This window comes from Amblyomma mixtum, chromosome 7 (assembly GCF_055824585.1).
Source record: "Amblyomma mixtum isolate Tamu chromosome 7, ASM5582458v1, whole genome shotgun sequence".
Lineage (NCBI taxonomy): Eukaryota > Metazoa > Arthropoda > Arachnida > Ixodida > Ixodidae > Amblyomma > Amblyomma mixtum.
The window spans coordinates 149,488,394-149,513,134 of NC_143018.1; the positions used below are offsets into that span (position 1 = coordinate 149,488,394).

The 24,741-nt window shown below is 44.9% G+C and overlaps 1 protein-coding gene and 1 long non-coding RNA gene across 6 annotated transcripts in view; one reads left to right on the plus strand and one right to left on the minus strand.

Moving 5' to 3' along the window:
- Positions 1–719: 719 nt before the first annotated feature.
- On the minus strand, positions 720–3,219 carry LOC149337834 (uncharacterized). Its single transcript, XR_016284663.1, has 3 exons — positions 2,251–3,219; positions 1,939–2,028; positions 720–839 (listed from the first exon to the last, which is right to left on the minus strand). It is a non-coding gene; the product is annotated as an uncharacterized LOC149337834 (long non-coding RNA).
- A 12,210-nt stretch (positions 3,220–15,429) lies between these two features.
- The window catches only part of LOC149337835 (mitogen-activated protein kinase 14A-like), a 126,770-nt gene continuing 117,458 nt past the window's right edge, over positions 15,430–24,741 (plus strand). For 2 of the 5 annotated variants that reach the window (XM_089553545.1, XM_089553546.1), the window contains exon 1: positions 15,432–15,736. In XM_089553545.1, the coding sequence (XP_089409671.1) occupies positions 15,609–15,736 (128 nt within the window). In that variant the 5' untranslated portion in view covers positions 15,432–15,608. Of the gene's footprint in view, positions 15,737–24,741 lie in introns of all 5 variants that reach the window. The other 3 variants (XM_089553548.1, XM_089553547.1, XM_089553549.1) reach the window with 3 other exon arrangements.

Below are 24,741 nucleotides of genomic sequence, written 5' to 3' on the forward strand. Positions count from 1 at the left end.
TGAATTACATTTTGCTGGCACAACAGAATGTTGTGTTACCTTTACACATCTTTTCAGATGCTTAGCATAATGAAATTGTAAACACTGACTGACAGCATGCAAGAATGGCTATTAAACCAGTTGCCTTCCATATCTGCTTTCACATGCAGGGCACGTGAGCTTAGTTAAATTTTAAGTTCACTCCAATGTGAAATAGAACAAATATGGGTTCACGTGAGTTATTGGAAATTATTCACATCAGTGAACAGCACCTTCCTACTCAAAAAGAAAGTGTGAACAGTGCAAAGAAGATGAACAGCCTCACATAGCTTCATATCACATTAAGCTCTACATGCATAAACGACGGTGCTAGTCATATTAGCTTGGTAGCATGCCACCCTGCCAAGCATTACCATAACTCTGCCTCATTTTTTTCTGACTTCTCCAGCAACATGAATTGTAGGCAGCGCCTCTCAAACTAATTCAATATGAAATGTTTGCTGAAGTCCAGCCTACTTTTGCAGAAAAAAAACTGGATTTATACTTCATGCCATAAAAAGTGGTCACAATTATTCAAACCATTATTCAGAAATTCTTTCGGAACTAAGTCCTCGAAAACATTGAAAAGCTCTAAAATCTCTGTAATAGAATGGCTGCAGCTGCGCAACATAGCATACTATGTTCACGGATGGATATCAAGTGATGATGAACTTGCAACAATGTCCCAATTACATAAACACATACATACCACACACGTCTAGTCCCGGCCACTCGTACGGTTTTGAAGAATCCAGGCTGAACTTCGGTGCTAGGAGTGACAATGGTTGTGCACCTTTGCATCCCTCCTTCTCCCAGGTGCACTGCAATAGAGATGTCATTTATAGCGTTAGTGTAATGGTTAGTGATAACTTATATGTTCATTAAACCACGTAATGGCAGCACACATGCTCAAAAAACGACAGGAATAGTCTGAAAACGAGAAACAACTTTTTGTTCCAAACTTTATCTATTACAGCACTTGCCACATATTTATCACAGGCATAATTGACGCAGTGCACTGGCATAATAAGCCTAGACAAACTTCTACAGCACAATGGCCTATTACCAGTGAATTGTCACTAAGTGCCTAACATAATTAACATATCTTCTAACAGCCACTGCAGAAAAAAGAAAGAACTATACTGTTACTGCTTACGAGATTGACAGTATTCATTACAGAATTTTTTTTTCGTTGACAGATTACCGCAGTGCAACCAAAATCCTTATTGTTCTAAACAGAAAAGCTTAGATACTAGCGTATTCTTCTATTCAACCTCTTAGAGCAACATCAAGCCTAAAGTTTCACTCTTTCATAAGAGAATACAAGAGCACAAAAAGAGGTGACATAGACTGTATGCTTTTGTGAGCTAATGTTTGGCCACCAACTAGCCCTGACCCTGACTTTTTCACTAATAAAAAGAACTAAACAAGTTCACTTTTCTCTATTAGTTCTCAGCCTGAGTGAAGAGCCAGTTACATATCAACTTAACACCATTAGCAAGTGCATCTTGCCATTCGAATGCAGTAAAACTGCTGGCATGATAAGTCACATTCTGGGTTAGCAAAAATATTGCAAGGTGTAAGCGAAAACGGCCGCATGCCTGGAAGCGCAGAGCACAAATGAGCTGCTAATTTCTTGCCTATGAATAAATAAATTTCACGTTTACTGTTTTATCGTTTGCTTGCTACTCCGTGGTAAAGAAAAAAAAAATTGACGCCGTCCATTCGCAAAAAAAAAAAAAAAAGCGGCCTGGCAGAAGGAGTTGCCTTGCAGCGCTAAAATTATAAAGGGATTATTGTGCAATAAGAATCACATACAGTGCTGCAGTAGATGTGAGCACTGCGCGCAGTACGTGCCACAGAAGCGCGCACACTAATTTACTCGCCCCTTTCTGAACGGAGACTGCGGTTTGGACTTACCTTACTGAATGGTCGTGAGCAGGGACAAATACTTGGCGTTGAAGAGACGACCGGCAATGTTCTTTCACACGGCAGACGAAGGATCAGAGCCTGCAGCGAAAGAAAGCATGAGAAAGACGCCTGCAGATTGCGCCGCTGCGATCGTGTGTTGTACACGATAGGCTCCCTCCGGCCGCACGCGACCGGCTCAAAACAAGAAATAGCAACAAGCAGCGGCTCGCGCACACAATCCATGATAAAAAATCTGTATTGAACACACCATAACTTGATGGCAGGAAACAACCCGTATGACCAAACGAAAATGTCACTTACTTGTACGGTTGAAATTGGGCGCAAAGAATCCGTACGATGAGGGCGCCGCGACGATCTGGCGTGCGCTGTTTCTTTCAGACGTTGACTCTTTCGCGAAGATGTCGCCCACTGCAGCATCACACATCGATGAAGCTTGCACGATGAAGTAATCGCTGAACAGAACCTAAACGCACAGAGGCCCGTACTAAAAGATGAAAAGAGGAATGCGCGTCGCGACTTGCACGCACGGCACCCAGGCGCGGTAAACAGCGGCTTCGTCTTCGACTCTACGCGAGCGGCCAATCCAAATAGACAGGCACGTGACCTGAAGAGGGAGAAGGGAGAAACTACAACCCATCGCCAGCCATCGCTTCCAAAGCTTGCTTAGAGGAATTACAGAGGAGGTTTTCCTTCCTCCATGCTTCGTGCCTTTCTTTCGTTCCGCCGGACCCCGCGCTTCCCCTCTTTTCCTTTTCTCCGCTGACTAAAAGAACGTCTGCGTTCCCAGTAGTGTCCCAAGGTCAAGCTGCCCGCGTGCGGGGCAACAACCTTTGGTCTTTGCAATGTGCTGGTAGTTTATTATTTTTGCATGCGCCTCTCTGCCCTTGTGGCACGTATTTTTCCGCGCTTTCGGCGTGCGCACAACTCTTCGTTTATCGGAGACAACGAGCGCGGCGAGACTCGTCTTGTCAGTGCTTGCTTTTTTGAAGCTTGAAGCTTTTTACGCAGCCAGCTATTACGCAGTATGAATTACGCAGATGCTGCCGTAAATGTGTGGCGTATGCAACAGAATAGTTTTCAGAGCAGCTGCAGCTTAAAGTTACGAGCATCATTCGGAAGTTCTCGTACTACCGCGTACAGGAGCTACTGCGAAATATATATCAATAAACTGCCCTTCCTGTACTTCTAAAACCGATGTAAATGCTGCAGCATTATTGATTCAATGTCATTCTGTCGTAGGCTACAACAACAACAACAATGTCAGGTACAGTAACAGTTTTAAATACTGATATTGCCGCGTGATATTGCAATGTCAGGTACAGTAACAGTTTTAAATACTGATATTGCCGCGTGATATTGCTGCGAGAAATTTCAACTTTCTTTTGTGGGGCCGCACGTGTGAGTAGAATCCGAAGAAAGCAAAAAAAAGACCGCTCTGTTCAAAAATAGTTTAACTCAATCGAAATAGATACAGCTGTAGAGATATGGATTTAATAAAGCCGCATCGAGTGATCAGAAGCGTCAGGCAAACAAAGGGGATTCACAACATTTGAACATTTGAGGAAGATGGCGCAGAAGAGGGCTTCAAACGACAGTCGACCACTGCTGATGCAGCAGTTCTCACCTCTCATCGTTCCAGTGTTCGCGAAGTTCTCAAAATATTTTCAAAATGGGTCAACAGAGCAGAAATGGAACACTGCCAGCGCTATGCCAGCAAGCATCCGTTAAGACGCTTCAACCGACTGGTTATTCGGGCGATTCCGTCTATTTACGCGCTTTCATTTTATTCTATATAGGCAGTTGCCACCGCTGAATTTATGCTTTTGTTAAAGATTGGTTCGTCAGTGCGATACAATGTGTCCTTTAGCTCAGTTTTATTTGTGCATACAAGACAAAAGTCTCAGTCATCCGAAGCAACTTACGATGATGAAGGAAAACCTGCCGGTTTATACGCCCTAGTTTCATTTATTTTCGAGCTTGGGTCTTCGGGCTGCGTCTATCTAGTGCAATGTACTGTTTAGTGCTTATCATTAGCCTCTAAAAGAAAGAGTTATTTCCTGACGCATGAACCATTCCATAAGAATTCACAATGCACTGCCGCAATATAAGCGCCTTGATTACTGTTTCCTCTGGCTCCCGGTTTGTTGCGGAATTCGATGCTTCCATAGCGCTACAGTTCGAAAAAAAAAAATGGAGGCAGTCAACTTCATTTCTGACTATCAGTACTATTTGACTGCATTAAAGCTGCGCGGAACAACCAAAAAGCTAACAGTTACGTACACGTACACTGAGTTTAAGCTAATTTCTGCTCTTGTAGGTGTGCAGCACAATTTCATACGCAAGAGAAGTTCGAATAGACTTAAATCGCTTTGGTCGCCTCGCTCCCTGTTTATCAATTTAAAATAAGCTGAAATTGAATTGCTTCTATGTGAAACACTTGTATGCGCCAAAACATGATCAGGAAATGCAGCTATCTCGAAAACTGATTACTATGGGCTTCGCTATCTTGTGCCGAGAGAAAGGATCCGTACACTTGTTGGAAAGGAAACGTAGAAATGTCTTTTACGCTGCGTTGAGGAGTTTCAGAGCAGATGTACTACAAATGCTGGTGATCTCATAGTAGACCAGCAAAAGTGCGACTCTGAGGCCTGGCTCGTGTCTTGGTAAAAGTGCTCTAAACAAAAAAGTACCTATATATATGGAATGGTCAGGCCACGTTCACAACTCAGTTCAGATGCAGAATTATTCCTTCCCTAGTTTCTTTCATTTTGGTTTTTCAGCGTTGTCAGTATTAGTGGTGAAGATCACGCGGTTATCAGCGAGTAGGGCTCTTTTTTGTTGTTGAAATGGAGCAGAAATATGAGAGTGCAATTTATTCGGGATTTGCGTGACATTGCATCTTCAGCTAACATAAAATTACTGCGTCAACAATCTCGCTCGTTCGTCTGATTTTGATTTATTAACTTGTATGCATGTTAACCTGAACCCATTCTGTTATTCGTCTGTTATTTGCTCAGGAACATGTGCCACAACGAGGGGTTATTCGAAAAGTGGTGCACGTTATTCGAAATTGTACGGAGGGAATTAACCGCCCTGGTATTTATCGTACGCTATTAGAAAATGAAGAACAGCGCTGACTAATAGAGCTTACGTTGGCTGTGAAGCAAAACTGTTCCTTTTAAAGCTTTTATTACCGCTTTAATAAAAGCGTAACCACAAGCCGAAATTATAAGCGCAATAATTTTTATGCCTCTGGTGTGTTGAAGCGCTAAACTGTTGATTTCGTTCAGAGCTGCGATTGGTCAGAGGAGTAACACAGCACCGATCATGCCGTCTGTCTTTGCTGACTTACTTCTTTTTAAAATGATATCCAATCATGAGTATGAAAGCACATGCACCGAATATTAGTGATTATTTTAGGTCGTTAGCAACCAAGAGCATGTTTGCATGCGTGATGGTTGTCGTGGCTGATCGCGGCCAATGCACCTTTTTTCAGTAACGTTCTGTGCATCCGCCAAGCCGCCTCCAGGCGGAGATGGGCAGAAGATCGCTGTACGTGTTCTTCCAAGAAATAGCTTCTGGTCCCTTGAAGAGAAGCGAGGAGGCGCGGTCAGTGTCGCCAGCGCGGGTGAAAGGATCAATGCAGTGGGGGAGCGTGAGCCAGCGTAGCTTTTAACTATTGTCCTCAAAATAACCCCGCCACCCCGCTTTCGGGAGAGGGCCATCTTCGAGAGGGAGGGGAGGCGGTGAGGGCTGCATACTTTGCTGTACAGCGTCTTCGCGCAGAGGGAACACAGCTGGTTTGAAGAGTAAAAAAGGGGGTAAGTTTTCTGAAAGAGACTAACGGCCTCCACCACCTCCACACGGGTGTAACGATGCACTCTGCAAAGTGCTTCTTTAGTCCATGCGCCTTCAGATAGCATAAGTCGTGAAGATGCACCCTTCTTACACCCTTTTTTCTTAGAGTGTGCGCGTTCTAAGACACCCTGACCTAGCTTCAAAAATTAGGGCACTGCCTCTTGAGTTATCATAGAAAAATTCTTTCCTGATCTGCCTTTTCCAGCATCGATGTAGTTCTACACTATGTTTCTTTTCCATTGAATTCATCCAATTTTTAACTTCCGCGTTTTTAACCTGTCGTTTAATGCTCTTTCTTTCTCCGTCCTCATGACCTGCATACTTACTGGTTAGTTTTCTAGTTCTTTTCCGCCACTGTGAGTCAACGGTCTTTCTGTGTAAATATTTAAATACCTTAGCTGCCCACCTGTTATCGTCCAATTTCCTCAGGCGTTCTTCATATAGTATTTTACTCTTAGCTTCCCGTGCTTCGAACGATGCCCAGCCCATATCCCCTTGTACTGCCTCGTTTCTTGTCTTGCCGTGGGCACCTAGTGCTAATCTTCCAACAGCTCTCTGATTTACGTCTAATCTCGACTGAACTTCTGCCCTTAAGCACAGAACCGCATTGCCGAAAGTAAGTCCCGGCACCATTATTCCTTTCCAAATACCTCTTAGTACTTCATATTTGTTGTACCCCCATAATGCCCTATGTTTCATTATCCCGGCGTCTCTTCGTCCTTTTGCCCTAAGATCCTGTTCGTGCTTTTCCGTGTATATCTGTCCTTCGTTTAGCCATATCCCGAGGTATTTGTATGCGGCCACTTTGGGTATTTCGTGGCCTTGTATTGTAAGCACCTGGTCAGTTGTATCGTTAAAAACCATCACACCTGATTTAGTTGCGCTAAAACTGAATCCTAGAGCGTCTCCTTCGTCTCCACAGCAATTAACCAAAGTTTGTAAATCTTCCTGGCTATCTGCTAACAGTACAATATCGTCCGCATACATTAAACCCGGGAGTCGCTGTTCAACTACATTTCCGCCTAATCTGTACGACAGATTATAACCTAGATTACTTTCTTCTAGCCTTCTTTCCATATTTATCAAGTAAAACATGAACAGCAGCGGTGATAGAGGACAACCTTGCCTTAATCCTTTGTGCACCCCCACAGTTGTGGTACTTTTTTTTCCCTTCCCATGTAATTTCAACTTCATTATCTCGGTAGATTTCCTGTAGAAAATCAATTACGTCATGACCGATACCTAAATCTTTCAATATGCTCCACAGGAGTTCCCTGTTCACGTTATCGTATGCACCGCTTATGTCCAGAAAGGCTAAAAACAGAGGTCTGTTTTCCGCCTTAGCTATTTCTATGCATTGGGTAAGCACGAACAGGCTATCATCTAAACGCCTACCCCTTCTGAACCCATTCTGAAGTTCTCCGAGTATCCGATTACCTCTGCCCATGCCTGCATTTTTAATTCCGCCTGCATGGCCAGCCTCCATCTGGCGTATGGATGGATGGATGGATAGGAGCGCCCCCTTTGAAACGGGGTGAGGGCAATTTCCACCATGCTCAGCTTTTCTTTATTTATTATTTTTTTCTGTTTACTGTGTTGGCAATTCTCATTAAGATTCTCTATCACCTTTGCCTACGGTTTCCTACAATTCTAACCTTATGCCACATCTCTGCTTTTCAGCCACCAATCCTCCAATCGCTTTTTGCTGACTTCCACTGCAGATTTATTTTACATGACCATTGTTATCTTTAAACCCTAGAAAGAGTGACTGTGCCTGCATCGCCATCCGGATGGATGCCATCACATTTGATTATGAGGTGTTCAATTCTTTCCACAGATCTACCACACACTGCACATGTGTCATCTTCGTCGTTAAATTTATTGAAGCTCCGCCCACATTCAGCCTCCGCGCACAGAATTCCTCCACGATGAAAAAGTAATCCGCATCCGCTGCTTAAACTTTTCTTGTGACCAAAACAAGAAGCTCATCACAAGAAAAAGATTATAAGCTCTAGGATTTTCACGTGTGGATTGTTTGATATAGTCAAGCATTAAAAAGCTGATTTCGTTTACAGTTTGAAGGTTTGAAGGTTTATTAAAACGAAATACAAATGAGGTGTAAGTTTCATAAAAAAGTTAGTACAGTAGGAGGTCCCAAAGTGAAAACTGTCTGGGGGACCTCCCATCAGGAATACATAAGGAAAGTGCATAAGTTTGGCAGAGGAGCTATAAAAGTATACAATCAAGTTAAAACCTATTAGTGTAATTTGCGGCAATGAATAAGTTATACAATAGTTAGCGGGCATAATTTAACAAAAGAGGCATAAAATACCAAAACATAAGAGCAATAGAAAGAACACAAAAAGACATCAGATAACAATGGGCATTGAATAAATGCAGATATAATACACAGGCGGAGAAAGAGAAAAAAAAAAGAGGTTCCAGAAGATTAACAATATGACCGTTTGCTGTCAGAGTGGGGAACATAAAATAAGATGAATGCAACCTTAAGCATGGCATGAAGCTGAATGGGTTGATAGGAGATGTTTTTTTAGTAAAGTGTAGAAAGCGGGCTGCGAACGTGCGGATTTGATTGCTAGTGGTAATGAATTCCAGGTTTTGATGGCGGAGAAAAAAGCAGTTTGTTTTCCATAATTTGTGTTCACTTTTGGTAGAAGCATATTATTTTGTTCAGAGAATCTAGTGTTATTGCTATTAGAAAGGAAAGATACGGAAAAACAGAGAAGTTGATTGTTATTATTGCGAGCGCGGTAGATTAGAAGACCTAACCTAAGATTAAGGAGGCATTTCAATGGCAGAATGTTTAGGTCAGAGTAAAGAGGTGAAGCAGTGGCTGTGTATGGGCTGAAAGATAAAATTCGAAGCGCTTGATTTTGAAGATGAGAAATACATGACATATGGCATGAATAGGTATTACCCCATGATGATAGGCAATAATTAAGGTGACTGTTAATGAAAGCATAGTAGAGGGATAAAAGAACATGGCGTTGAAAGAAAAGTCTAGTTTTTATTAACACCCTTATTCCAAATGAAATTTTTTTACTGATAGATTTGGTGTGTAGATGAAATTTTAGATGACAGTCAAGCGTGATGCCGAGAAATGTAACGGATTCGGAGGCAGTGATAATATGATGTCCCAGATAAATGGCTGGGCTCGGGATGACATGCTTTTGATGAGAGCGGAATATCATGAAAGTGGTTTTTGTAGGATTAAGTTGTAGTAAGTTATTTTCACACCATAAAACAATATTCTGTAAGTCCATGTTTAATTTGTTTATTAGGCTTGTGAAATTGCTATCCTGAGTGAATAATGTATACGCGTAAAGTATACATCTTGTGTTAATTAAGGACAAAGGTAAGTCATTGATGAAAATGAGAAAAAGAAGCGGACCTAAAATGGAACCTTGTGCAAACAACCCATTATCAATATATTGCTTAATACTGTCTGTGAATTCGATTAAAGCTAGTTCTGTGGAGTAATTAGGCCGGAATCCAAATTGCTGATCTGCTAACAGCTGGAATTTAATTAGGTAGTTCATTATGCGATTAACAATTAACTTTTCTATTATTTTACTATAAAGAAAGGCAATATAGTTATTGGACGGTAGTTACTTAGGCATTCTTTGTCGCCTTTCTTGAATATCGGCGTCACCTTACCTTTTTTAAGTTCAGTTGGAAAAACACCAGTCCTAAATACTAAATTAATAATGTGACTATAAGAACATTAGACAGCTCACGACCCACCAGCTTTACTTTGAAAGAAGGAATTTCATCGATCCCAGGAGCGGTATTTTTTAGGCTAGAAATTATTTGGAAGACTTCGTCTGGTGAAGTAGGGCGCAAGTAAAAAGAGTGAGGGCATCGACGAGGGCCACAGTAACTACTTGGAGGCGGGGAACCGCGGCGCGAGAAGAAGGAATTAAATGCATTAGCAATGTCAGTTTGATCAGTTAAAGTACACTCACCGTCAGAGACTTTCGTTATGCTCGTTTTGTTTTCAGCTATATTCAGAAATTCCTTAATTGTTACCCAATTCTTACGAGTGTCATTTCCATTTCTAAGTATTTCATTTTGGTAGTAATCTTGTTTGGAGCGTTTAAGTGCTGCGGAGAGAGTATCTGAGTATTTTTGATAGCGCTGTTTTAGGTGCACGTTAAATGGCTGCTTTCTAACCTTTTTGAGAAGGTTATTGCGGAAGTTGCGGTTGCCAGCGGAGTAATACAGGACGCCGCTCCGCGAACCGCAGCCCAGTGTTAGCAACTGCTGTTTTTTTAAGTTGTATCTAGCGTCATGGAGGAAAAAAAACTGAGGAGGGAGCGTCCGGCGACAACCTTGAAGCCTAGTCTTATCAAGTAAAGATATAGCAAAAAAAAGAGAGTGTGTCCCCCCGTGATCGCATCACGTGATAGCGTGCGGTAAAGTCTAGCCCCGCTGCGAACGCGCATGCGCCGATTAGCACGGCAGACTAACTGTAGATCAACTTCCTTGCTGTAGACGCCCGCGCCGCGAGTCGCGCATACGCGCGCACTAAAACATACCGGAATCAAAACATAAAGGACCGGCTCGGAGAGCGAAAAACTGAGGCAGAAAACGACTTCAAAACACTCGGCTTGCGAACGCTGGCCGCGTGACGTCATGCTCCCTCCTTAGTTTTTTTTCCTCCATGTCTAGCGATGGATGGATAGGAGCGCCCCCTTTGAAACGGGGTGGTGGCAATTGTCACCATGCTCAGCTTTTCTTTCTTCATTATTTTTTTTGTTTACTGTGTTGGCAATTCTCATTAAGATTCTCCATCCACTTTGCCTACAGTTTCCTACTATTCTAACCTTATGCCACATCTCTGCTTTTCAGCCACCAATCCTCCAATCGCTTTTTGCTGACTTCCACTGCAGATTTATTTACATGACCATTGTTATCTTTAAACCCTAGGGCCTCAGAAAGAGTGACTGTGCCTGCATCGACATCCGGATGGATACCATCACATTTGATTATGAGGTGTTCAATTGTTTCCACAGATCTACCACACACTGCACATGTGTCATCTTCTTCGTTAAATTTCTTTTTGTAGCTGCGCGTTCTAAGACACCCTGATCTAGCTTCAAAAAGTAGGGCACTGCCTCTTGAGTTATCATAGAAAAATTCTTTCCTGATCTGCCTTTTCCAGAATCGATATAGTTCTACACTATGTTTCTTTTCCATTGAATTCATCCAATTTTTAACTTCCGCGTTTTTAACCTGTCGTTTAATGCTCTTTCTTTCTCCGTCCTCATGACCGGCATACTTACTGGTTAGTTTTCTAGTTCTTTTCCGCCACTGTGAGTCAACGTTCTTTCTGTATAAATATTTAAATACCTTAGCTGCCCATCTGTTATCGTCCAATTTCCCCAGGCGTTCTTCATATAGTATTTTACTCTTAGCTTCCCGTGCCTCGAACGATGCCCAGCCCATATCCCCTTGTACTGCTTCGTTTGTGGTTTTGCCGTGGGCACCTAGTGCTAATCTTCCAACAGCTCTCTGATTTACGTCTAATCTCGACTGAACTTCTGCCCTTAAGCACAGAACCGCATTGCCGAAAGTAAGTCCCGGCACCATTATTCCTTTCCAAATACCTCTTAGTACTTCATATTTGTTGTACCCCCATAATGCCCTATGTTTCATTATCCCGGCGTCTCTTCGTCCTTTTGCCCTAAGAGCCTGTTCATGCTTTTCCGTGTATATCTGCCCTTCGTTTAGCCATATCCCGAGGTATTTGTATTCGGCCACTTTGGGTATTTCGTGGCCTTGTATTGTAAGCACCTGATCAGTTGTATCGTTAAAACTCATCACACCTGATTTAGTTGCGCTAAAACTGAATCCTAGAGCGTCTCCTTCGTCTCCACAGCAATTAACCAAAGTTTGTAAATCTTCCTGGCTATCTGCTAACAGTACAATATCGTCCGCATACATTAAACCCGGGAGTCGCTGCTCAACTACATTTCCGCCTAATCTGTACGATAGATTATAACTCAGATTACTTTCTTCTAGCCTTCTTTCCATATTTATCACGTAAAGCATGAACAGCAGCGGTGATAGAGGGCAACCTTGCCTTAATCCTTTGTGCACCCCTACAGTTGTGGCACTTTTTTTCCCTTCCCATGTAATTTCAACTTCATTATCTCGGTAGATTTCCTGTAGAAAATCAATTACCTCATCACCAATACCTAAATCTTTCAATATGCTCCACAGGAGTTCCCTGTTCACGTTATCGTATGCACCGCTTATGTCTAGAAAGGCTATAAACAGAGGTCTATTTTCCGCCTTAGCTATTTCTATGCATTGGGTAAGCACGAACAGGCTATCATCTAACCGCCTACCCCTTCTGAACCCATTCTGAAGTTCTCCGAGTATCCTATTCCCTTCTACCCATGACTGCATTTTTAATTTCACCGCCTGCATTGCCAGCCTGTACATAACAGATGTTATCGTAATCGGACGGAAGGATTTTATGTTCATCTTATCTCCTTTCCCTTTATAAATCAAATTCATTTTACTCTGTCTCCAGCTGTGCGGAATTTGCTGATTTGTTATGACTGCCTCCAATGCTTTTATCAGCGCGTCCTTGCTTCTTGGGCCAAGTTCATTAATCAGCTTAATTGGAATTTCGTCTATCCCTGCGGATGTGGTTTTAGGAATATTCGCTTCCGCCTTTTCCCAGTTAAGACTAGTCAGTTCTAAGCTGTTCTCTTTTGTGCTGTCCTGTGTTGCCGCCTCACTTGGGGAGATTGCCCCATTGGCGTCGCTAAAAGACGCAGCTATAAATGACGTAATGTAGTCCACAGCATCGTCTCCCTCCAAACATTTTCCCTCAGCATCTATAATCTGTTCCTGCTTTCTTTGATTTGTTTTTCCCAACCAGCTTATATGGTTCCAGAATTTTCTTGGCCCCCCTTTATTTGCCTCGCGAACTTCAGCCAGCCATTTATCAGAGGACTGCTTTATTTTAGCCTGGACTAGGACCTGAACTTGCTGTTTCTTTTGTCGATAAGATTCCCATTTTTTTCCTATTTCCTCTACAGATAACTGCGCCCTCTTTGCTTCTCTGTGTTCCCTTGAAGCCACCCGTCGTTGTTCGATGGCCTCCTTAATTTCCATATTCCACCAGCTTCGTGGCTTCCTCTTTCCTCTCCAGCGGTTAACTCCTTTCACTTGTTTCATTTTTGTAGCGATGAGCAGTTCCAACTGATTATAATCCCAATTTTCTATGTGGCGTTTCTCAATTATTTCTTCTATATCGGCTGATATTAGCGCTATTTGTTCATCATTTAATTTTGCGTTGTCTTTTGGACTTCGTTGCATTTCTCTTTTGACTAGGGCTCCCAACTGTAGACTAATACGTTTATGATCACTTCCTAGGCTGTCCTTCCCCTCTTCGTCTATTTCCATTATTGCGAGCTTGCTATAGATGCCCTGCGACATTAGACAGTAGTCAATGGTTGTTTGCCTGTTACGGGATTCCCACGTGATTTGTCCCTCACATTTAGTTTCTCTATTGACAATAACTAAGTTGTGCCGCTCACACAAGTCTAGCATTAACTTCCCGTTACAATCTGTGTATCCATCCAGATCCTCGATGTGGCCGTTCATGTCTCCAAGCAAAATAATATCGACACCGTCTCCAATCTGCTTTATATCGTCATTGAGGCACTTAACTAGATCCTTGTTTTCTTGCCTGCATTTGTCCCCGGTCCCTAAATAAACTACCCCTAGCCATGTCCTTTTGCCAGCAATTGTACCTGATACCCAGACATGTTCTTTGCAAGTTGATTTTATTCTTTGCCAATTTGTTCCTTGATGTATCAGCATACCTACTCCTCCTCCCTTCTTCTCTGTTGTTGTTCTGTTGCACCCTTCCCAGACATAGCCATCGATGAAAGGTGGATCTTCTAGATCCCTCAGATGCGTCTCGCATAGAGCGTACACACCTACTGCTTCGTCCTTTAACTGCTGTTCTATTTCTAGCCATTTCGCTCTCTTTCTACCCCCTTGCATGTTTATGTAACTGATCCTGGCGTTAAATTTCTTTTTCGTAGTTTTCTTTCTGGGCCTCCTAGTGGCCATTTTGTTGGGATCAGCCGCCATTGTTACATTTACATCGCTTCTACCTACACATACGCCCTGAGCCACCGTGGACCCCCTAAAAAAGCTACCGCTCGGCCTCCCAGGCGCCTGCCTATCTCTTCTCCTACCCTTCCACTGAAATGGATGCCATCTCGTCCAAAGTCTCTGCCCGAACCTGCCCTGTGCACTTCCTTGTTTATTTCTACCACCTCAAAGCCTTTCTCGAGGCCTAACTGCCTTATCTCGCGATTAAGATTCACAACGTCTTTAGCAACCTCTGCATTCCTTCCTTGTACCTCAGGCACTGTACACACCACGATCTGCGCTTGCTGTGCTATCGCCCTTATACCGTCAACTCCCTCAGCTAATGTTTTCCCTACTTGTGCAGCGTTACCATTCAGGACATCATTTAGCCCCGCCGCTACCACTACCAAGTTACGCCTTGCAGCCTTCTCGGAAAGTTCACTTTTAGTCGCTGTCAGGACATCGTCCATTGTCTTTCCTGGAAACACCCCGACTGCTACCCGCCTATCACCCTTCACCCGGTCCAGAATAGCTCTTTTGCAGCGCCCCATGTTTGAGTCACCAGCGATAAGCACTAGGGTACTCTGCCCCTCCCTCCTAACTTCCGGATCTCGCTGCCTCTTATCAGCGACTGTGCCCTCATTTCCTGGAAGTAGCCCGGACCCCTTCTCAGTACCGCCTCTCGAATTCCCAGCTGCCACCTGTGCATAGCTGTTCCTGCCTGAACATGTCTGACCTACTGGCCCCTCGCTGTCCATGCCAGTGCAAGCCCCATCCACGTGGCTGGCGCTGGAATGCCCGCCATTGTGGCTTCCAATGGCGGTGTCAGCCGTTTTTAACTCGATCTGAGATAGCTGTACTTGAAGCTTACGCTTCTCTGCCCTCTCTATCTGTAACTCTGTTTCTAGAGCGTCTCCACTGGCGCAGCGCCATCTGGCGAACTGTCAGGCAACCAATATCCCTGTTTGGAGCAGGAGTAGGTCTCGCAGTATCCCAGATGGCGCAGCCTGTCAAAGCGGCTGCTCACCTCGCCCTGGCAAAAATTCTCCGCGCAGTCGACTGCAGTTTTTCGCCGATTCAGGACAAGTGAGGCAATTTCAGATGTTTAAATTCATCGAAAAACGGAGGCTAATAAAAACTACCTGCGGTCTGTGCTTGAGCCGAAAAAAAAAACAGTGGTTCGCGCAGGATAATTTTTACATAGGCAGATAAATACGGAACGGCAAAGCTTTCATCACTTTCATTGAAAAAGCCGTACCTCATTCTCAAAACGCTAAAAACCGCACCAAATAGAGTACGCCAAAACTAATTCCATGGCGTACCGCTGTTACCGTTTTACAGCCCTCTCTTTACTGAACTAAAAAACTTTTACTTTAACGCTGCGCAATGCAAATAAAAAGTAATAAAAATAAAACACAACTTCTACCGCGGTCCTGTTATTATTGTTATATTTTTCACGTCGGTTGTTTTCGCCGCTTCCGATAAGGGCGCACTCGCTCGCGCGCTGTTGTTGGCTGTCGCTGCCGCCGCTCGGAAGCCGCGTCCGCTGCCGAAGGAGGTCTGCGTGATCGGTGCCGTGGTGGTGGACGGGCGATGGTGCGTGCGCGTAGTTGTGCGTGACTTAGTCGAAGCCCGTGCTCAGCAGCGCGTTCAGAGCGATGGCCACTGCGATGCCTGCCGTAAGGAGCGGGTTTCACCGGGTGGAGTTGAACAAGACGGTATGGGAGGTTCCCGTTCGCTACACCAACCTTTCGCCCATCGGCGTCGGCGCCTACGGACAAGTCTGGTGAGCGCTGCCGTACTCCTCTCTAGGCCTAAATAAAACGAATCGCCGCGGGAGGCGGTGTCGTATTACGCGGTCCCCGCCGCACGCGGGTCCGCGTGCGGCTGCGCCCTTGGACGGGCTGCTTCGGCGCGCGCCGACCCGACCCACCCGGGTCGCACTCGGTCGCTGACAACTTGCCCAATGCTCGCACCGCTTTTCAGGCGGTCGTACCAGCTGGCAGCGTCGGCGGTTATTGCTCAAGCGTTTTCTTCTGAGCACGAGGAACAGCGGATTTGTTTGTGCGAGCATGTTCCTGGTAAATTACCGTCCGCCCCTGACCCGGCAGGCCAACCATTGTCTCGTGCCATTGTTACTGTGTCGGCGCAGGCACGGTCGCCGGGCACATTTCAGCTCATTCGACGTTTCTTCCGCCATACTGATGGAGCAGGTTGAGCGCGAAGGAAAAATGTGCAGCCTGACCAAACTAGTACTAGTTTGGGCGAATAGGTGGCGGCAGTAAGTTATGTCAAACAGCGCAGTGGCATTAGACAATGTCTTTTCCTGTCTAGATCCTATCCTTAGGCTCTGGTGTCGTACACACTGGCTCTAGCTCGCTTGTGCCGAGGAAAAAGGGGAGATGATAGATTCTGAAAAACTTTTTGCTAATGGGCTTTTAACAAAACTTCTGTTTGGGCTAGATGGTGCATAGCTATAAATGAAATGAAATTTAAGCGCACACGAAAAACGCACACAAGAGGAGATACACACAGGACAGGCGCCTGTGTGTATCTCCTCTTGTGTGCGTTTTTCGTGTGCGCTTAAATTTCATTTCATTTAATGGGCTTTGCATTATGCATTGCAATCGTGTGTGGTGGCCACATTTTTGTAAAGACAAAAGTGCAGAATTTTGGAGGACGTTTTTAGGTTCGCCTTTTAGGACTGCCAGGGAGTCCACAGAAAGCCATGCCCATTGCGAACACCTTCGAGTGCAACCGTTTTTGAGGAAAGGAAAAGCGCAGTAATTGTCACATCTTGGTGGACGCCCAAACAGCAAGGGAAGGTGGGAGTGAAAGAAGAGAGAAAGAGGTGCTGTAATGAAGGAAATGAAAATTGGATTTAAGGAAAGGAAATGATGCAGTAACTGTCTCCCATACCTCAGTGGACACTTGCAGCCCTTGATTATAAGTGTATAGGGCATTGGTTTGAAATCCTGCGGCATGCTAGACTCTAGCTTAACTAGTAAGCTTATGCTGCACAGAATGCGCAACATTTCATTCCGCGGAAAACGGTGGGCATAGTATTAATATATGACGCCGACGGCTTTTCAACCGAATGAGCTGTATACTATATGCTGTGGCGTAAAACTGCCTCTAAGCTGTGCGCTATCACTATCTCTAAGCTGTGCTATCACTGTGCTGAAGCCTACTGGCACAGAAATGAGATTGGGAGGCATCTTGTGCCAGATTGTTGACAAATGCAAATAAAGGATAATTGAGTACGGTTACGGTATCAAAGATTTTAGGCATAGGCAAAAGCAAGATGTATGCGTTAAGAGACAAAGAGGGCAGTGTCATCAGCAATATGGATAAGATAGTTGAAGTCGCCAAAGAGTTTTACACAAGTCTATGCAGTAACCAATGTAGTCAGAACGTTGATGAGAGAGGCAGTAGCGCGCAGCTATGGGACATCCCGCCGGTAACGAAGCAGGAAGTAAAGAAAGCCTTAGGAGCTGTGCAAAGGGTAACAGCAGATTTGTTGAAGGATGGAGGAGAGATGGTGCTAGAAAGGCTGGTCACCCTGTGTAGGCAATACCTAGTGACCTCAAGAGTACCAGAAGCTTGGAAGAATGCTAACATTATCTTAATTCATAAGAAAGGAGCCGTTCAGCATGTTGTCCATGCTAATGGACAGTCAACCAAATGATCAGGCATGCTTTCATAAGGGATACTTGACAATTGACTACATTCACACTATGAATCAGGTGATAGAGAAATGCACAGAATATAACCAACCCCTATATATAGCCTTCATTGGTTACGAGACATCCTTTGACTCAGTGGAAACATCAGCAGGCATTGCGGAATCAGGGTGTAGAAGAACCTTATGTCAAAATACTGGAAGATGTCTATAACAACTGCACAATTGCCGTAGTCCTTCACAAAGTCGGCAATAAAATTCCAATACGGAAAGGTGTCCGGCAGGGAGACTCGAGCTCGCCTATGCTATTCACTGCCTGTTTACAGGAAGTATATAGGGGCCTGAAATGGGAACAGTTGCGATAAACGTTAATGGAAACTACTTAAGTAATTTGCCATTTGCTGATTACATTGCTTTGCTGAGTCACTCAGGACATGAACTGCAAAGCATGATCAATGAGTTAGACAGGCAGAGCAGAATGGTGGGGCTAAAAATGAACAAACAGAAAACCAAAGTAATGTTCAACAGTCTTGCAAGTTAACAGCAGTTCACAAATGGTAGCGAGGTGCTGGAAGTAGTACGAGAATATGTCTACTTAGGGCAGGTAGTGACTGCTGATCCGGATCATGAGAGGGAAATAACTAGAAAAATATGAATGGGGTGGAGCGCATATGGCAGGCTCTCTCAGATTATTATTGGCAGTTTACCAATATCCCTCGAGAGAAAAGTATATAACAGCTGTATCTTATTGGCATTAATTTATGGGGCGGAAACGTGGAGGTTAACGAAAAGGGTTCAGCTTAAGTTAAGGACAACGCAGCGAGCTGTGGAAAGGAAAATGAAAGGTGTAACGTTAAGACATCGGAAGCGGGCGAAATGGGTGATTGAACAAACGTGGGTTAATGACATCCTAGTCAAAATCAAGAGGAAGAAATTGGCTTAGGCAGGGCATATAATGCGAAAGCAAGATAACCGGTGGTCCTTAAAGGTGCAGTGAGGAGGAATCTGAACTCGTCTTTCTGCCGCGGGAACTCAGTCTACATGTTCCGAGCATTCTTAGGAACCTCGACTTATTGCCCTGTGTGGCTGATTTTCCTAATTAAATCGGATTAACGTCCAGCTCCCGCCTTTCTTTCTTAATTCTCCCTGTACGGTGGGTGGAGTCTGCTAATGCGTGCAGTGTTTTTCAACCAGCTCCGTGGAGGCTTGTCGCTCTGCCAGCGGCGGAGTAATACGTAGTATTACGCGAAAGCAAATAGTCCGCGCATATTTTTATTTCTGCGGGCTTGTTTTGCGGCTATGTTATCTGCGAATGAAACTATTTATTCACGCCAACTTAAAAAACAAAATAAAGCGAAAACAAAGCCTCCATGGAGCTGGCTGAAAGGCACTCCACGCGTTGGTCGACTCCGCCCACCGTACGGGGAGAATTAAGAAAAAAAAGGTGGGAGCCGGACGTTAACCCGATTTAATTAGGGAAATCGGCCACACAGGGCAATAAATCAGTTTCTAAGAATGCTCGGAATGTGCAGATCGAGTTCCTGCGGCAGAAGGACGAGTTCAGATTCCTCTTCACTGCACCTTTAACGGTAACGGAGTGGATCCAAGAGAAGGCAAACGTAGCAGGGGGCAGCAGAGAGATAGGTGGGCGGATGAGATTAAGAAATTTGCTGGGATAGGATGGGTGCAGCTCGCAAAGGACAGGGTTAATTGCAGAGACATGGGAGATGCCTTTGGCCTGCAGTGGGCGAAGTCAGAATAGAGATGATGATGATGATGAAGTCGCCACAGTGCTCGCTAGTGATTTATTTTGATCTTTTTAGCAAAAATTTCTGTAGCCAAAGTAGCCAAGGTTTGTGTGGCTGGTGAAAGGAAGTGCAGTCGATCTGAGAAGAGTGCAACCTAAAGTGTACTGCCCAGTGAATTTGTTTCTGCCCAGGCATTATGCGCCAGGTGCTCGCTTTCTATGGACATGCTCACAATGGGCAGTCTGGTCACTACTGAAATGCCTGGCTCTGGAGAGGAGTCATATTGGGGCTGCCATGGTAGTGCGTAGCTAGGGCATGTTCCTTCATGTGATGGTAATGGTCATCATCATGTCCACTTCATCTGCAGCCGCTACCTTATCTCTTTAGCCAACTTGTTCAACTGACTCCCTGTCATGCAAGGGACACGCACGCCTTTGCTCTGCCCATTTCTTCTATAGATCTTTCCGACTGAATGTTACACCTAACATTTTCCTTTCACTGTGTGGTTCATTTCCACCCATTTATTTATTTATTTGAATTTCCGGCAGTGCCGTGACAGCATAATTGCAGGGGGGGGAGATACAGGCATAGATACATGTCAAACAAACAACATGGGCTACCCAGTCAGTGATACATGGCAGTGACGAAGAAAATAGAAAGAAAGTAGTGGCATCAACTGGGAGTACACATCTGTCAGGTTTACTGGGGGCACCAATGCAAAACAGAAAAGTCGATAAATTATAAGTGAGCATTCACGCTCGCCTTAGCCTCGACCCATAAGCCTCACAGGTGGGATACGCCACTCACACAGTTGCACGAGACGCTTCTGGCTGCAGCGAGGTGGCATCCCCAATTTCCAGGAGGAGGCCAGGGTCATTTTATTTGGAAGTTTACGAAGTCAGGCCGATAGTCAGCCGGTCCCGAAACGTCGTGTATTTCCTGTATTTTACTTGGTTGGCGTCACTTACCTTCTCTTAACATTAAATTTCCCAACCAGACAGACTTCTGTCGAATGTTTTCTTTTGAATTCCAATAGGGCAGGGTGTCAGGCAGAGAGACACGATCTCGCCAATGCTCTTCACTGCCTGCTTACAGGAGGTATTCCGGGGACTGGAATGGGAAGAGTGTGGGATAAGAGTTAATTGAGAATACTTCAGTAATCTGTGATTCGCTGATGACATTGCCTTGCTAAGCCACTCAGGACAAGAACTGCAAAGCATGATCAATCAGTTAGACAGGCAGAGCAGAACGGTGGGGCTAAAAATTAACATGCACAAAAACAAAGTAATGTTCACCAGCCTAGCAAGGGAACAGCAGTTCACAATTGGTAGCGAGGTGCTGGCAGTAGTAAGAGCATGTGTACTAAGAGGCAGGTAGTGACCGCAGATCCGGATCATGAGAGGGAAATAACTAGAAGAATAAGAATGGGGTGGAGTACCTTAGTAACAGTTGATGTACGCAAAGCTTTCGGCCACGCATCACACGACCACATCCTCACCATACTAGCTGACACGCAATGCGGACATAACATGTACATAAGAGCTTTCCTCTCCCACCTTTTCCGCCCGTATCCGCTATCTTGGCAAGCTGTCTCCCCCTCCACCCCACTCACTCGTGGCACTCCACAGGGTGCCGTCCTCTCTCCCATTCTCCTTAACCTAGGCATGGTCCCGCCCACCCGAGATTTAGCCGATATTCCCGACCTTCATTTCCTCTTCTAGGCACACGATGTCGCCTTGTGGGTCACCACTGGCTCACCTCGAGAGGTCCAAACCACACTCCAACAGGCACTTAACACTATTTCCTCACACCTCTCCCAAGCGGGCCCGCAACCCGCTCCAGAGAAATCTGAACTTGTACTCATAACACGCTGTAAATATCAACGGACGATGAACCTCTCCATCTCTCTCACCCTTGCCATACAGCGCATCCCCCGCGTAGACTCTTGTTGCATCCTGGGTATGCCACTGACCTCCAACACGTTCACCCCTGCCCTCAATCAGTCCATACACATGCCACTCACACACTTACTCCGCTGCTTAGTCTTAAAACATGCCGGCCTCTCAGAGACACACGCCAGCAGCCTTGCTCAAGCGCTGGCCCTGAACAAACTCCTGTACTACATCACCTACTGCCCCCTTACAAGTACACAACAAGACAAACTAACCTGGCAGGATGCGTTGTTGGGCAAGTTGGCTCATATTGCTTTAGAATGATAGGATACGCACATTAAACAATCACAAGAAAGAAGACGGGACGGGCGCCCATCCCGTCTTCTTTCTTGTGATTGGTCAATGTGCGCATCCCATCTTTCTAAAACTAACCCGGGCCCTCAATACACTGAAAAGTAACACTAGGACTCCCCCTTCAGGCTTCTTCCCCTGAAGGGGCATCTGCTTCATGCAGATTTTGGTGAGTTGCGACACCATGGATTCCCGAGCATCCGCAGGGACATCCCTGCAGGGGGATGATGGTGAGCACTACGTCACAGTGGACCCAAGCACCCACACTTAGCCGTGCGTGGCATCGCCGTGTCTGGGGAAAAGGGGATCCCAGTTGTTGAGCCGATGCCGAGCGTTTGGACCTTCAAGGCCCCTCGGCGTAGGCAACACACCACTTTGGCCCCAGCTTCCTGTAGACGGCACCTCCGGCCTGATCCGACCGGGGGAAATCGGCAGTCGCCTTTTCCTGTCGTCCCCTCTGTCTTTCTCTTTCCTATCCCTTTCTCACGGCTCTCCTGTCCCCTCTCTTCTTGGATATTTCCTTCTTTCAGGCAGCGAGAGTTAACCTTGTGTAGCTAACCACCCTGCGTTACGCCATATGTGGTTATAGTTACAGTGTACAACTGGCATGGGCAGGGCTTTCTTCAAAGTTCCTGTCCCGTCCCCTTGTTGGGCTCCGTGGTGGGTGTTTGGCACCATGGCCGAAAAACTTAAATTTTTTATGTCTCCCCCCGTTCCTAAGCTTGATCGCTCTCTAAAAAGAGGGTGGAATGAAGCAGGTGACTTTTTTTCAGAAGAGGAAGATAACATTCCTGAAATTTCATGTCATACATAGTGAAGGTGAAGACAAGCATGACTTGTATCCCCATTCCTGGTAGCAAAGTTCTTGACGCCTTAGGCCTTGGATAAGATATCAAGAATGGCTGGCGGTGATTTACTGCTCGAACTACGTGACACTGCCCAATACTCCATACTCTCAAACCTCGTGTTCATAGGGGAAATCCCTGTCTCAGTCACTCCTCATCGATCTCTGAATAAGTGTGGGCCGTCATCTCTCAAATCAATTTTGTACACCTCTCTGAGAAAGAAATGCTGGAGCGCCTCACTGACCAAGACATCATAAACGTTCAGCGGATAAAGATCCGGAAAGATAACAAAGAAATAGACACAAAACGCCTGATCCTCACGTTCAATACCAGCACGTAGCCCGACACAGTCGAAGTGTGATATTTGAAGGTTAATGTAAGATCATATATACCCAACCCTCGAAGATGTTTCAATTATCAGAGGTTCGGCCACAGTTCACAGAGTTGCCGCGGTTGAAAAACTTGCGCGAAATGTGCTTCGAAATACGCTGCCCCTCGCTGGGTAAACTGTGAAGGAGGCCATGCTGCATACTCCGGGGCATGTCCATCCTGGGAGAAAGGAAAAGAAATTATTACTCTCAAAACTACTGAAAACCTTTCTTTCAAAGAAGCAAGAAGGTGATTCGCCCTAACAAACACATTCTCCTTCAGTGCAAAAACAAACTTCGCCAATGTGGTGTGTGGGCGTGGCACACCACACCAGGACCAGGCACCTGTCCAGGCCACACGCAATGAGCTTGTGGCAGGGCCATCCCCTGGTGGAGTAGCCAGCACTATTCCACCAACTTCAAAGCACGCTGCGCAGACCCCCGGGTCGGCGAGCCTGAAGACCTCTTCCCACAGGTCTAGGTCAAACAACATGCCCTCTGCACGGTCGTCCAGTGCCTCCGCAGAGGCGATGGACACGACCCAGGGCAGCCCCGTGCTGTTCATGTCGGACGGTCGGAGGAGCTCCTTGGATCGGTCAAAAAAAAAGACAGGCCCCGAGTCACGGGGCCATAAACAGCTTGATTTAGTTTTTCACTCCATTCAAACACAAAATTAAGATGGCTTTCATAATATACTATAGTATACTATATATAATATAATGAACAAGGGAGGGGAAAACCTCAGGTTGCTTCAGCCAAGCAACCTTAGGTTTTCCCCTCCCTTGTTCATTTTGTGATCGCCAAGGACCACCTTCCACACCCTCTCTCTACCATGTATATAATATACTCTAATATACTATATATATACTTCATATATACATGATATATTTTATTAATACTGTAGTTATTTTCACTTTTTGCTACGCTGCCATACTTTTGATTCTTTTGCTTATTTATGTCATGCTAATTGTTTTATTTGTGGTTTTATTGTTTTATATTTGTGGTTTTGTTTTATTTTGATCAATTGCCTGTACCCCCTTCTCTATTTAATACCCTCTCGAGGGCCTTTAGGGGTATTTTGTATAAATAGATAAATAAATAATGATACTGTAGAGGACTTCTAAGCACTACAGCGACATAAAAGGCATACCAGGAGCACATGCTCCTGTTGCCTTATGTCTACAAGAGACAAATTTAGGACCTAAAAAAATTAACTTTCTTATGAATTATAATGTTTTCTGCCACGACCAAGAGCAGGCTGTCGGGAGACGTAGCCATCGTAGCTGTCGCAGCCACTGGGCTTGCTCATAAGACCATTACATTGAGCCACAGCTGACGGTAACAGTCCATGACTTAGAGGAGAGGTTATTTCAGAGAAGCTGCCAGAGCCATACCTGGTAGTTGGAGATATTAATGCACATGCATGTTTTTGGGGCAGCAAGAAAACTGACGCTATGTAGAGGATTTTATTCTATGCAATGACGCCTATTTACTGAACTCGGGTAAACCTACATACTGCTCTCCAACAGCGGGGAAAATGAGTGTTTTGTGTTTGTCTTTTAGTTCACTGTCTGTTTTTATTCATTTTAACTAGAGTGTTTTAGATAATCCATATAGAAGTGATCATCTCCGTCATAAAAATTCAGGGGGCACTTTGCTCACCTAAAGTGCGGTGAGGCAAAAGCCTTAAGCGTGGTGTTGCTGCTTGTGTCACTGATGTGTGGTTAAGATGTTAAGCTTCGGCAAAGCAGAAATCTGGGCGAGTTGGTAAGTATTCATGATATTTTTCACAGCGCAACAAGAACGGGAAAAACGAAAGACGATTTGTGTTGTTTGTGTTTGTGTTACTCTATCGTCTTTCGTTTTTCCCGTTCTTGTTGCGCTGTGAAAAATATCATGAATGTT